The following is a 15,792-nucleotide window of genomic DNA, read 5'->3' on the forward strand; positions in this document are numbered from 1 at the left end:
CATGCAGGTTTTTGGTCTTCAGCCGGCTCTCGGGCTGAAGTACCTTATAGCTTCTGATTTCGATGCCTTTTTAGGCTTCACTGCTAGGGAAGCAATGATCAGTCCGCGCTCGACCTAGCGGCTTCCATGATGCATCTCTCCGCCTTTATTAGCATATAGTATCAGTTTTCTTTATAGGACACTTGCGGCCGTTAGGCAAATGTTCAAATCCGAATACGCGATCTGTGACAAACTAGCTTAGTATACCACCCTAGGTACCGTCTTAGCTGTTGCCGGGAGGCTACGCCTTATAATGTCTTCGGCTTCTGTTCTTCTCCGATTTCTCTCGGAATCTCTCCTGAAACCTCACTTAGTTTTCGTGCACCTATCTACCGTCCATGAATAACAACGCTGAATGGTGTTACATCATAATTATCGGGATCATCAATAACTGTATTTCATTGACTAAATACGAAGTTCCATTTTGTTGAGAGACACAGTTGCTCATGTTACACACAGAGTTATGACTTATACGTAACAGACAATTAGGCATATTTGGCCTGTATTTCATGCTTACGCGTCCTATCGTGTAAGCCGCCTTAATCGTTTTGTGCCCTACTGCCAACATTTCGATCATTGGAGTGATGTTATTTTCAGCTGTTGGCTATGAAAGTTTTTTCAACCGTTGGACGATTGGATGTTTAAAGCTGAGGCTTTTCTATCGGTGATCTTTCGTAATTTATCAAACTGTGTAAATGCGTATGTTTATTAGATTCATACTGGCGGAATTTTTGTTTACTCATAAAGGACTTATCTTTTCAATTCTTAAAGAGTTCTGCCTCTGCAATTGTTAGCATGGCACTGATGTGAGCTTTTAGTTCTTTCCCTTTCCACATATATATATATATATATATATATATATACACATTTCTAAACTTTCATTCAGTGTGTTTTTTCTACTACAATACACGCGTCGTAAAATTAAGCATGAATTTTATTAGATGTGTTTTGTTCTTGATTTGTTTCCTCCTTAGTTTCCATTATCGATGATCATGTTCTTAATACCATCAGCTGTCGTTTGGTATCACGGGTTATTAGATTTCGCTTTTGTTTTCATGATCTCATCATTACCTGTATCTGTTATTGATTTCATTTCGTGTTTTCTGTCTTTACCTTATCACTTTCGATTTTGTTACCAGGTTTATACTAACTCCATTATCAATACTCAATTTGTGTTATTAGTGTGTTATGTTTGTTTGCGCTAACTGGAGGGCCTTCTTTTTGTTTATATATATCCATACAGATGTGTGTTGTTTCATGTATATTTATATGAATGTACGGATTCGATGAGGAATTATTTGTTCATTGAAAATTCTAACTCAATCCAGGATAGCGGTCACTTTTTAACAATTCCTATCGGACACACAGTCATTGAAACTACCATGTGTTCATGTGTGTACAAGTTCCCCATATAAATTAAAAAAATACTAATCACCCTATTCTTTCTCTAATTCTGCTATTATTTGTACATATGTACCATGCAGATATTAATATTAGTAAAGGTAGAAATTTACGTCTGTAATTGTAAATGGATGTTCATGTATGTAAAGTATAGCACTTCCAGTTTCTGCTAGATCTACATATTTGATCAATATTACTTGGACGCGAGTATTTTCCCTCTTACGTATCCCTGTTATTGCGTACGAACTACCTGCCCAATGAAGTTTCCACGCTCGGTTATACTGGCTTCATACCTTTGACGATTCATGGGCGCGAGGACCTGTTGCATTCAAATTAAAACTCCACTCAGTTATTTTGGTGACTGTTGCTATAATATTAAATTTACAAATGTCCTAATTGACAAGCGGAATAAGAATCATATCCGAACTGCAATCCCTATATCAAAAGTCATTAGAAATTTTAAATTCAGCTTTGGTTATTTCTTTCTGCCGTCATGGTGTTTCATAACGCCCTAGTCCTTATCGGGCTCCTTGCCTGTTTCTAGTTAAAGAGAATGTTTTCCTAATAATAATAAAGTCAATGTTATTTTTCTCCCTTAATGTAATTAAATGTATTGTGACCTCCATCTTGTATACGAATATATAGCAGTGTATTTATAGATTTTAATATATATTATCTTCTTTATTGTTGTTGTATCTATTAATTATTATGCGTTGCCGTTCTGTATGCCTTGTCAAACTTCTCTATGTCTTTTTTTGTTTGTTTGCCGGGGCAAGATATCTCTATATTTTTACCTTCCTTTAGTGCACATCCGCTTCCTTTTTTTGTCCCTCCCTAATTCTGTTTCACAGAAACTTTTCGCTTGTTCAATTACACCGAAACGCTCACGCACCAACGTCCACACAACACCGCGTCGTTTTTTGGTAAGATTTCCATATACACACACACACATACACACACACATGTATATATATATATATATATATATATATATATATGTATATGTAGTATGTATATGATAATATTCCATTTATAAAGTTTTTAGTTAATCACTTTACTCGGCATCATTACATGATGCTCTTTGATAAAACTATACTGATTATATAAGTAGTACTGTAATAAATGGCGAAACGATACCGTTCGGTGGCAATTATACGCATCTTCCTTGCACGTGGCTATCGCCCGTAACATTCGTTTTTTGGCCCGTTGGTCGGCCGTCGTCGCCATTTTAGCATCAATTTCAAATTCAAATTTCGCGCCACCAGTGTCTCTCATTTTACTTGCCTTGGGCATAATTAGTTTGATCAGTATTGGTGGATTAGTAGTTATTGTTACTACAATTTTAGAAACTGTTATTGAAAAAACATACCGCTATTTAGTATCTAGCAATAGTAACAACACGCCTAGACAGTGCGATACCACCGATACGTGCTGGAGAACTATATATGTCAATATTAGTAGTTTCTATGCCTATATAACCTGTTTGCTTTTCTGAGTCCGGCCCCTAGTTTTTCATCTCGATCGACAACATCTATTTGATTTTTGAAGTTTCAGCAGATTCTTAAGCGCTGCTTTTTCGTTTCTGCCTATACCCTCCTCAATTCAACTGTCGATTTTTCTGCTATTAAGAAAATGAACTTTGTGGCAAGCCATAAAATTCTCTACTGTAGATCACTTATGTCCGCTTGGTTGTTCCACACCCTTCTGCAGTTTGTCATTTTGCTGTTGTTGTTGTTATTATTGTTGTTATGTGCCCTTGAATGCGTTTGCTGCCTCTACCGTTGGGTCTGTTCTGATCCATATCAACCGCCAAGAATTCACACATTTACCTTTTTTATTACTATAATAGTTATTATTATTATTGTTGTTATTAATATTATTGTTATTATTCTTCATTACCGCTACACACCACTTTATTAATGGTGGTGGCAGGCGTGTTTGGTGTTATTACATACATACGGGCCTTTGTACGCTGTTTAGATTCAAACATATCTGGAGACGCACAACATAAACAAACATACGGACACACATATTTACTATTAATGTTATTGTTGATAGCGTTCTTATCATTGTTGTTGCAGTCAATATACTTATTATTATCAACTTTTCCTTATGTATTTTCAGTAATTTTTTTTTCATGCGGACAGCTAAACAATCATCCATTTGCTGCTCTTGCTTGTTATGCATGTGTTTATCAATATTTAATGATTGCGTAAATATCACACAGTTAATAATTTGCCTTATGCTTGCCACTGCGTATGATTTCAAACAATTCCTCTATTCACATACGTTACCGAATATGCGTCCTCATTGTCTCCACTCCTCTTTGTTTTCTTTTTGCGCTCTGCATTCATCTTCAGTATATGTCCTAGTTGTCCGGTGCTCGAAACCTTCGGCTTAGCATTTATCTCAGTTCTACTTCCAGCTGTCCTTCTATTTGTAATTTTGGAGTCGGTTTTATTACGGTTTCCCTATTTCCTGCTCCATATATCAGTTCGCTTATCAACTAATAATAATTATCGTGACATTCGTAGAAGTTGTGTTTCAATTCTCAGTACAATTAAACCCAAAATAAATCCGCTGCACGTATAATCATTGCCGACCTCGTTAGAGCGTCTGCTTCTACGATCATTGTTTACCCTTTGCTTCGGTCCGAGCTGACGAATTTCATTCGCTAAATCACCTGCTTTATTACCAGAGAACTCTCTTCTGTTTTTTTGTTGTATCCCAGTGCCAAACAACTGCTTGTAGTATGTACGCCGGCGTTCTATCATAACGGTGAATCATGATTTGTGATCGACTCCACCGGCCCATGTATAATGTAAGACGAGGTAGCGCCCGAATAATTACAAAAGAATACATATGAAATCCATGCCATTGTCTGGTCGCGCGTCAACAGGCGGAATTAATGATTTATACTTTTTTTTTTTCTTGTTTTACCACTTCCGTTTTGTAGTACTGACAGTTACAATCGTTAGAAATATTTTTGCTCTGTTAAGATTTGGTGCGACTACAAACGGTATAAGTCAACTCAGACCGAAGCGGACAGCGTGACCGGGCGTAGTGTAGTGTTTTTTTTTTTTTTTTTTTCGAAATCATTCATTCTACATTGACAAATATCTAGACTAAATATCTATATTTTTCATACATATCATATGGTCAGTGTTCCAGGTCCGGGGGCAGCATTAAAGATGAGCGACAAAGTCGTCACAGATACCAACGTCACCTATAATCATTTCCGTACTGTGCATTGTCGGACCTGTATAATTGTCAGTGTATAGCAGTACTATTATTATTCAATCTACTTCATCATTCATGCGTCCGTCGTCAGCGTCTTCGCTGTTCTTGCCGCTGTTAATGATATATTGTATAGTGTCATCTGTCCACGAATAATTTTTGGCCTTTTTTGCCTCATTCTCTTTATGCCAACGCAATGTCATACAGTTCCATCTGTTTTAGTTACAAGACTTGACACTGAAAAGATGATATCTGTGATAATTACACGGAGTGTCTTTTATCGGGTACTGATTGACACCGAACGTGCGTACACTTTCGCATTTCTGCCAGGGTCGCCGTTTCAGATGCCCGTAGTTGGTAACGTTGACTTGACATGCTCTTAAAAGACCCACAAAGCCTGTAGTGATATTCGACTGTCGACAAGCTCGTATAGCACGGTGTACCTTGTACGATAAAATAGCTTCTCTTCTTAGTTTTTTGCCAACCGGCGCCGCAAAATTTCGACAGACTATTGGCATACAGCCAACAGATATATTGAAACTGTTGTAATTATCGCACAAAGTACAGACGCTGTTTTTCCTCTCTACTGATATTTATCGCTTTCTTGAATGTTGTGATTGCCGCCGGTTGGAGGCAGAACAGGGCGAAGATATCGAAAGAGCTGTTTGACTGCGGCCCACCATAATTGCGAGGTATGAAGCCAAGCTCAATGGACGTGAGTCGTTTCATCAGTCTATCGTAAGTCGGATATCTGGGTCGAGCCGAAGATTCGTACGAGCTGCTCTTCGTAGTGGGTGATGTTGCGCTTCATGATCTCAACGCAATTGCCTAGCAGACGCTCAAAGGCCTCGACGTCAAGGACTTTAGGCGAAAACATTCACAGTTGGTCAGGACGCACAGAAATCGGGCAAAAACAAGAGTACATCATATAGTTAGTAATACTTAAATAAAGAAGATCAAAGTGGGAAAAATGCACTATTCCTTTTGGGGAGTGCTATAAGTTTCTTTTAAAGAAAATAATAAGTTAATAATTTTCTAAAAAATTATGCCATTGATAATATTGCTATCTCTAGACGGAACAATAATAAGTAGAGTGCAGTAAACGTCAAATCGCTGACTGCCTGTATAGTATTTGAGTATACCACTGCCAGCTGCGATCAAGTCAAACGAGAAACGATCTTTAAGAACGTAACTATTTCACGTTTTCCTAATGATAGAACTGTAGAAAGCGAATGCAAACGTTGGCAATACGGTTAAAAAATCGGATACGTGTACGCTAAAATTTGTAATCTGCTAGACAATTAGCAATATGTAATATTATAGAAGCACCGTTGCAAAAACATCGAAAGCATTAAATACTACAATTTAAGTTCGCCGCCAGCTTCGTTAACTGCATTATTACTATTATTATTATTATTATATATTAAAGCATTATTATATGGTCCTTGAAATAGGCAAACAATGATCGAAAAATTAGATCAAGTCAAACAAGGATTGCTGCCCATTGCTATAGTCAAATATGAGAACGTTCATCTAACGGAACATACATTTTGATACAATGGGAACAATGGGAGAAGTTCTGGCTTAAAATGAACAATTCAGTTGAAGAAGCTGAATGTCAGAATTAGTTTTGATAAGAAGTAAAAGAACTACTACAATTACGGAAAACAGTAATAAGATATATAACTACATCGGCCGACACGCTTTTCATCTGCCAACAAACGATACTACACTTGTTAAGATACTTTTAGAGTGCCGCTTGAACAGAGGATACTTGGTACACTGGCTTAATCATTCTCGCTAAACACGACATAAATAAAAAAGAACCGGGAAGCTATTTACGCCATCCAGCTGTTTGGTAGCTTCACTTGAGAATTAAAAACAAACGTTTAAAATTAGTCTGATGGTGTAAGCAGGTGAGGCCACAGACATGAGAAAAGAACTACGTCCTACCGAAAATTGAACGTCCTGCGAAAGCGTTCACACATTATTTGAAAAAATTACACGCGCAATTATTGTTACGTTCTATAGGGATGGCGCCAGACTTTGTTGACCTTTAATCGCTTCAGGCTATGTTTAATGCTACTGAACAAACTAACTCAATAAAGCGACACAACAGTCTTCTTAATGTAGATACCGAATTTATCAAATGCCCCATAAGTGTAAGTCTTGGTGTAGCTTTCTATCGCAAAATAGCTAGGCTTGGGACGTGTTTTTATATGTATTTTATCACCGCTAGGACATTTTAGGCCATTATAGATCAGCAAATATGGCGCTGTGCTCAAGCGGAGATAGAAAATCATCTTAAATTATGTGTTCTCCCGTAACGGATGCGTCGGTCTTCAATTTACCATAAACATGTTCCCTTATTTATAGCTACAATGAATACGAATTGTTCACGCTCGACGCCAGAACGTTAATCATGGTCCTGACAACAGCTGAATAAAGGCACACCGTAGTTCAGGCGAAAACTGCATGTTTATATATAAATGCAATCCAACTACCTATTGCATGAATGACAGAAGGTATTCATACGGTGAGTTGATGAACTTCTGCGCATGTCCAACATACAAGCGCTGTTGTGTTCTTCGAAGTACATGCACGCGCATCTACCGAATAGCTGAAAGGTCGAGAGGACGGTAAGTCCATTGTGAGGAAAAAAAAAGCAGCTGACTAACTATTTTCACGGAAAATACTCACAGGCAACTCTCACGTCACCAACGGCGTAGACGGAAACTGCGCGGGGTTTGTGAGTGATGAGACCCAATTCGCCAAAGTAGCTGCCCTTCGTCATTCGGGAGACCTCTTGTTCGCCTCCGTCAGAGCGGAAACAGCATCGAACTGTCCCATCTTCGAGAAAGTACATACCTGCAAATCCCCATTCAGCCAGCCGTATCGCATAAGACCCAAAAGGAAGAAGATGCACATTAAGACACGAAGTAATCCTCTCGTTGGGTTGACGAAGTTGATCGAGATCGTGTAGGTGGTGATAATAATAATATCACGTACCAACACAATGTGAAAGGTTGACGATCTGTCTAAGTAAGTGGAGTAAAATTACTATAAAAATATTAAAAGAAGCAAAAATCTGAAGGAAAATTATTAGTATTACCATAAGCCATAAACTATTCAATAATATAATAGGCCTTAATATGTGATTTAGTATCACTTCAACTTCTTTCAAATAATTTCTACCGTTTACAACCTTCAAGTCAACACATTTCATTACCAAACACGAAAAGCATTTTCTACAGTTCGGTCATGATACATAAGACCAGTTAGCTTACGGGCATTGCAGAGTCTTAATGGCCTGGTACTTAGACACAAGATATCAATTTTCTTTTACATGACAAAATGCTAGTCAAGTGGTCTTGGATGTCATACACTATATATTCTCAACAGCGAATTGTTTTCTTCATTTTTAGACAGAATGACACTGGCGCATCGAGCGTGCAGGGTGAATGCAGGACAGGAATAACAGAGCTATTGATATCATTGCTGTGTCGTGTGTCACAGTATGCCAGAACCTCTTTGTCGTCAGAAACGGGAGTACAAATACAGGTCTAACGGGCCCGTGAGCCTAGATCACTTGGGTCGAACCAACTATCAGTCACAAGTCATGGGGCTGAATAATACAATCGCAGCATACAACAATTCTTCGAATTGAATGCGAACCTGCGCAGGTACTTAAGGTGCGCCTAAAAGGTTCCGGATGTCTATGGGTAAGGCCAAAAAAGTTTGGCAAAAAGTTACGTCCTGCTGACCGATTCCCGACTATTATCGTCTATATCCATAGCTGAATATATATATGTATACATGTATATATGTATGGTACCGCGCCTGTAATTGCAACTAGAAAATGCTGTTCTGCTTGTCTTACTTGAAGTAGAGCTAGAAGATTCATCGAATTTAATTCGGGCAATATCGACTATAAATTAGCCTAATATTATAATTTATATAGGTAGTGGAAGGGGTCTATAGGTCCATGGCAGTTAAGAGTATAACTATATAATAATATTTTGGTAGGTGTGGTGTTTGTGAAGTCTCGGCGTAATTTTCACTATATATAATCTACGTAAAATCGGTCTTATGATGAAACCCGGATGATACATTAATGACAAACCATTTTAGTCGCTGGAGCACAAGTACGGCATTGTAACGTTTACTTGCTAATGATCACACTTCATGTAAGCCTGTGACATAAATTACCATTCGGTAATCCAACCTGCATTTTGCGTCATCGCATGGTTGGACAACTCTTGGTTAACCTGACAGAAAAAAAAGGTACTTTTCTCGATAAAGCTACCAATTTAGTCGCAGAATTTCTACGCAACTTTAATTATACACATATTTAGGTTGTATTTGATAGGGCATACGCTGAAGGGGGGGGGGGGTCGCACACCAATCAATCTTACGGGCGGAGATTGACCCTTGACACGTGGAAAATTAGTTAGTAAAGTGAGATCTGCTATTCCCTTAAAGGAAGCCAGGGCAATAGTGTGCTCTCATGTTTGCTACGCTCACTTGAGTATCTGTTGGTTATGACTGGTAAAGCATTTGCCTCAGTATGGTCAATCCGGCAAATCGCGATCATCAGTATATTCCAAGCTGTATGTTCCGCAATAGAGCTTAGGTATAAACAGCCGTTATATTTGAAGGGAATCTTTAGTACTTCCGTAAAATTAGCCTTTTTATTTAAAGTTTACACTGTTTAGAAGTCCATTTATCCCTACGTTACTTAGCAATAATTCAAATTCTCTTACTGAGCAGTAAAATTATATCAGCATTTCTGATCAGAAAGCAAAATAAATATATTATTAAGTTTACACTATCTCAGGTTAGATCCACATATCATACTGCGTGCTTCTACATACAAATCCTATGTCATGTTACATACCGTCTGATACATCGCCCTGCTTGATTATACATTCGTCGTCGTGGAAGTCTTTTGGCATGAGGGCGTCACATAAATTCATACGTTCATAGGCGTTAAGCGAACTCAGCATCGGAACAGATTCCAACAACTTCTCGTACTCGATACGTTTTTTATGGGCACTTTTCAACACGATTCGACGAAATGTTTGACGGTTCTGTAATATAGGGATTTTTGTGGATAACATGCAAATAGCACAGAAAATGCATAGGAGGGTTAACATATGTTCCTATATTGATGCGCGTAATACGAGCACGACACATTTCGAAGCAAATGAACGGCTCGAAATATTCGTTTTTTTTTTACGACTTCAAAGGCGTCGTAAGCGTACGGTACTGGGTTTGTAAAATTAAGCTTTTGCCCTCGGCTCCGATAGGTTCATTCCAGAACTACACCCGCTATATGGACTTGGCTGTCTGCACTTTTCACTTAACATTGACGAAACATCTCAAACTAACAACAGGTTCTGTATAAGCACATTAAGATTTTGACAACTGACTGTCACTTACTCTCATGTTCTAGGGTGAGATCGAATACCGCTATTTATTTTTCGCAAGTTGTATTGTATAGTGGATTTTTTTTAGGATAGAGGATAATATCTGTCGCAATAGGAGTACGTCTATTTCTGTCCCTCCGTTACGACAACAGAGGGCCGATAACAGGATATCAAAAGTGTATATATAGACCAATACAATCATGCCTCGGCTGTGCTGGTCGTCATTTTGTGTCCTGGTTCATGACGCTATAAACGAATAAGAACTATGACTATAACAATACCTATGATCATTCTGCTATTGATCCATCAGGTTATGCATTACACGAATCGAGTGACACTCAACGGTTGTAGGAGCGGCATATAGTTTTTGCATGCAGCATATATATTGATTGGTCGATTCATATAGTACACACACAAAAGGTATCACAAATTATTGCTATACCCAATCATGTAACGGCAATTTATCTAGTGCAGACTCGACAACGGACCCTTGCAACCAATAAGAGTTAATTGAGATAACGTATTTTAGCTGGTATGACCACGTACCGCGACACATAAGCGGCACATAATTTGTGCCGCTATGTATCGCGGTAAAACTATTTTACCATTGGTTAGGAAAAGACAACGACTTTTACACAAGCCTATCGTTCACAATTCACAATTGCAGGTATTCTCAAGATGAAGCAAGCTATCTCTACCTACCGCCGGTACTCACAACAAAAGTTTCCCACTCTAAAAAGCTCACATTGGATTGCTTTCTGTAAGCCGATGACGCCGAAAACTATTCTCAATGCAACTTCCGATAACAATGAGCGAAGATACCGTGACTCAAAGACGAACTTAATCTGATCAATTTAGAAAAATTCATATGAAGCGCACATATACCCGATTATAGAAGCCAGTCGCCCTTCAGATTCGTGCTGTGAAAGTTTAATTGACACCAACACGAGTATCAATAGCCAGTCTTCGTTGGACGTAGATGGCAGGGTACGCTTTGAGGGAACGAATTTTTGACATTGCTGAATCTATTGCATCTTTCTCATTGGTACTCTTAAGGGTAACTAAGGCATACCTGAAGAGTAATCTACATGGCATCTACGATTTAATCAGAAAACTAGATTACGCATAGATCAGGGGCAGCGAGGACACCTAGGCCTTAAGGGATTAGACTGAACGACTTATAGATACATATGCATGGACTAGAGCTGAGCAGAAATACTATCTTGTTCGTGATGGCGCAAGATGGCTGCATTAGTAAGGAGTTACCGATCAAATGGAACAAATCCAAGCAACATAGACGACGTAACAGACAATATAAAATATCCATTATAATTAATATCCTATTTGGATATTATATGCGAAGTCGTGCCTTGAAATCGAGGAATCTTTGGCGGAAAGACAGCGGATGAATGCGTTCATCCGATCTTTTTAATACTATACAAAAGCCAGCTCTTCCTTGAGCAGGCTCGTTGTGGCGAATAACAACACGGCTTTTTTCAAGTTCTGGCGAGGGTTAGGATCTAGTCTTTCAGCGCTGGACAAACTCCTACAAAAACTAAAGGTTTATTCTTTGCTCGCAACTGACAGTCTACTTTATTGGCAGTTTTTTGCAGCTTCTGAAAATCTCAGAAAGACTAGCACAAAATAAACGCGAAGATTCCTAATAGGGTTTAGAATTCAAGGACTCGAAAGTGTACACCAACGGCTCAAAAATCCATTATTAGTTTTTGTTGCAAATTGTCTGAAAGAAAAGTTCATTAGTGTCCGTTTAGCTCGTTCAGAAAAGCTTTAGTGGTCAGTTTTTTCATTTTTTTGGCCTGCTGTCCGCCTGATAATTTAATTCCACTCTACTTTTTTTGCACAGAGTGAGCAATACTTACCAGTATTGGTTGACGCGCGATTATTTTCAGGAAGCTTTTCTTCAGATTAAAAATTTTCAGAAACAACCCATAAGTGGTTTAGGTCTAGTATGGAGAATGTGAACGCGGTGGATGGTGAGTACACATGGCAGTTAGGAATGACACATCTAGCATATGTGCAAAGTTCCATTCAAATTACGTTTAGATCCAGTTATAGAAACAATGAATTGATTAAGAAGAAGTGTATTTTTAATTTACATGCCCTAACTTACAACTTCAGCTTGAAATTTACGTTAAAGAGTAATTACTAATAATAGTTGTTTTTGCATAATCCAAAACATGGGACTTTTCCACAGCTTTGACGTTTCACATTTCCTCGAATGTTCCGCTCGGCGAGTAACTGCATTACGGTGAAGACGACGAGTTCACTGCACCAAATAAAGCTCCTTTTGTTCGTAGAGCCGACCCGATCTCAAAGCAGACGACAGGTTATTTGGCCACTCTGCGACGGTCTCGTTCATCGCTTATACATGAACCTAGGCACGCACTGCTGGTCCTCACTTCGTTTGTATAGATAGAACTCGTTACCCGAGATTAGCTTTTCTTGCGAAGAAAGATATCGGTGAAAGCACTAGTTACTGTGCAAGTCTGCGCTCTAGCTACTAGTGTTAAACTATGCCATCAGTCGTGAGAGCCGGGACGGTACAAGCTACCCACGGTAAACACATGTACGGTTGAAACGAAGCGATTTTTAACGCCAGCTATGGACGAGTTCGGGTCGCTTTATTATCTTGTACGCTGCGAGTTGTCCTTCGACAATTATTGCCAAAGTATTCCTGTGCAAAAAGGCGAACTGTATATATATCTTATATGGGAGTCCACTGTAGCTAAAGGATGTTGGATCTATTATAGTCACAGACCATACAGAGACGTCCTTTCGAGATAGGAAAAAGTTGGCTGAAACCGCCACTTATGTCCCACTGAACGACAGACCACTCCACAGTTCAAGGAGGCCATTTGCTGATTCGTGAGAGAGCTCCTTAGTCGACAATAGCGGCGGAACCGGTGATATATCCCGCTGATCTCCCGAGCACAGTCGTTTGACAAGCGGGTAAAGCGATTACCCAAGAATTAAAAAAATTTTGATTAGAAGTGTCTGATGTCGATAGCATCTGAACTCTCTCTAGTGTTGTTCTACCTGTTCTAGTGTATCTAGTGTTGCTCACCTCGATTGATATATAACTGCAGTTGTAAGTGCGTGTGACTTATCCTACTTTCTGATTCTATAAATTATTTTATTAATTTTTATGAATGTTTGTAGAGGTGAGCCTTTCAAATGAAAACGTGGTATCATCATCGACATAAAAACATTTTTCCATAGCTAACTTTCAACTGTCCCCTGTACGGTCGGTCTGATACCATTATTTCAACACTGTTTCGAGGACCTATCCAGATAAGGGGCTTAATACGGAGGCAATCTGGGGCGACTAAGCAGAGAAGGGATTATGACTATATTCATCGCCCCTCTTCCTGTTACTATTCGAATTTTCACTGTAGAATCAAAGCGTGTGTGTCTACACCTCCAGATTAAATTCCAGACCACCTCCGTATCGCTCCGATTAATAGACGAACACGTTACCACTGCAAAATCACGGAAAGTGCATCAGTAACATGGGTCCTATCAAATTAAAATATTACTAGATCTAACTGAAACGGGCGTATTACGTTGAAACAATGGCTCTCAGAGTTTCCTACTTTATTTAAATATTCACGCCGATTTCTTAGTATAAGAAATCGGTGTGGATATTTGTAACGGTTGCTATAAAAAATTATGTAATCTGCTACCACTTTAATCTCTAGTACAACGTTCTCCCACGATAATCACAGAGTTTTTGCAGAAGTATGAAAAAAGAGTCTGCCATTTTTCTGCTCTTGCGATCTGAGCGCTTTAAATGACGTTCGGGGGATTTTTCCATCAGGTCCGTTTGCATTACCCATATTGAACTTATTCTACGAAAATGCGCGACTGCCATTATATGACCTTTTCTATAGTGGATCACTTAAACATAAAACAAAGCAACAATTGAACCGATATCAACGACGAATACGAGTATTGCCTATTCTCGTTAGCGAATTAAAGTCGGTAGAGCAAATTGCAGACCGCGATAAAAGGATCCCGGCAGAGAGTCCTTGAACTCATACCGAGCGCTTCATTTTACTATATACATACAAAAATAGTATCAATATACGACATTATACCGAATCACAATATATATGGCTGCCATCGTTCCCGATCATGGTGTAACGCGAAAAAATTCAGGAATACCCAGTACAGTTTCTCACCTGCTTTCATCATCTGTGCAGGCACATTGCAGGCTTCATTAAGGAAAGCCCTTGTTGGCTCTTTTCTGATTGAAGATAGCTTGCCACAGCTTAGGTCTGTCTTTCGTTAAGACGTTGCGCAGGAAACCTTTCTATGCGTAAGAACAGCGTTATTTACTGAATACACAATCACACTGACAAAACCCCAACCGGTGAAGTCCAGCAGCGAGCCTCAAGGCAGATCCGCAAAAACAGGTTTGTTTTTGTGTGTTTTCGATTGCGTCCACTTGTTCGACCCAAGCTAATATAGCAACTTGTTTCTAGCTGGTTTTCGTGGACTTACGATTAGACAGTCTGCGCGATAAACACCTCTCAGCCTAGATATCAGCATCACCAATTAATCCGAAATTTCTGTAGGATAATGGAAGTGTAATCATAACTACAGTAGACAGAATTGATTCAAGATAGGATCAACCGAATGTACGCCATGCCCGAACACAGCAGTATATTTGAAATACGCACAGTGGGATATATGAACACAGGGTTCTTTTCAAAATACCCCCCGCCCCGCCCTCGATGATTGTCTCACCGGTTAAGGATATGAACAAAATAGAGGTACTTTTCTGGCTATATTAGCTGATTAAGGCAGGAAGGGGGGCTAATTTCGGCAGCATAATCGGTTTTGTGCTTCACGCGCGATCGAACGTCTCGGCATGAACGGATTCCTCTTATGTTACGGACGCCAGCTAGCCGGTCGTTCGCATCAAGAACGGGATGGGTGCCAGCTGATCTTTTGGCTTTGGTTAATTGTGAATGTTCGCTCATTCCATTTCAAGCAAACAGATGCAGAAGCCGCACAACAGCAGCTGGGAATTATCACTTACGACCTGACGTTAGGATAATGAACAAACCTTGATTGCAGAATGGCCTGAACGTACCAAATATCTACTCACTATAGTCACTTTTGGCATATAAAAGTATTGTTCGATTGAAGTCAATCAAGTGGATTCGATTGAAGTCAACACGAATGGAAGACTGTGCGAATGCATTTATGTGGACGACCAATAAATGGTTAGTTCTTCACTAATAATAGAGCTTCTTATAGCTGTAAAAGAAGGTAAAATGTTTTAAAAAAAATCCATTGCATACGGCAGACCAAATGGGGTCTTAACGTTAGATGTATCCGCACATACTTGTCCTTATTCGAGACGAGAAATTTGCACACAAGCATGGATTCAAATTAGTCCCACGCAATAGTTGAACGCACGAATTTCCTCAAATCACACATACGTACGTAGGCAAACTAAGCTGCGAAAAAAACAACCCGCCAACATTGTAGACCTGGCCAATATATACATGTATGTACATACTGGAAGTGCCGAAACTCTACCGTTGGCTGCTATGGCAGTTTCATAAAAGCGAAGATTTTCAAAAACGGAGATACAATTGGACACTGTTGTTGCTTGTCATATTCGTCGGGTGGGGCGCGAAACAGCCGGTCCAGA

The 15,792-nt window shown here is 39.2% G+C and overlaps 1 protein-coding gene across 7 annotated transcripts in view; it reads right to left on the reverse strand.

Annotated features, from left to right (window-relative positions):
• Positions 1-395: 395 nt before the first annotated feature.
• The window catches only part of LOC111249432 (cAMP-dependent protein kinase type II regulatory subunit-like), a 91,131-nt gene continuing 75,734 nt past the window's right edge, over positions 396-15,792 (reverse strand). For 6 of the 7 annotated variants that reach the window (XM_022803291.2, XM_086987146.1, XM_022803294.2 and 3 more), the window contains 3 exons: positions 9,575-9,767; positions 7,378-7,545; positions 396-5,538 (listed from right to left, as the gene is read on the reverse strand). In XM_022803291.2, coding sequence (XP_022659026.1) covers positions 5,411-5,538; positions 7,378-7,545; positions 9,575-9,767 — 489 coding nt within the window. In that variant the 3' untranslated portion in view covers positions 396-5,410. Of the gene's footprint in view, positions 5,539-7,212; positions 7,298-7,377; positions 7,546-9,574; positions 9,768-15,792 lie in introns of all 7 variants that reach the window. The other variant, XR_002672911.2, reaches the window with a different exon arrangement.

The sequence above is a fragment of the Varroa destructor genome, unplaced genomic scaffold, assembly GCF_002443255.2.
Source record: "Varroa destructor unplaced genomic scaffold, Vdes_3.0 BEIS01000004.1, whole genome shotgun sequence".
Taxonomy (NCBI): Eukaryota; Metazoa; Arthropoda; class Arachnida; order Mesostigmata; family Varroidae; genus Varroa; species Varroa destructor.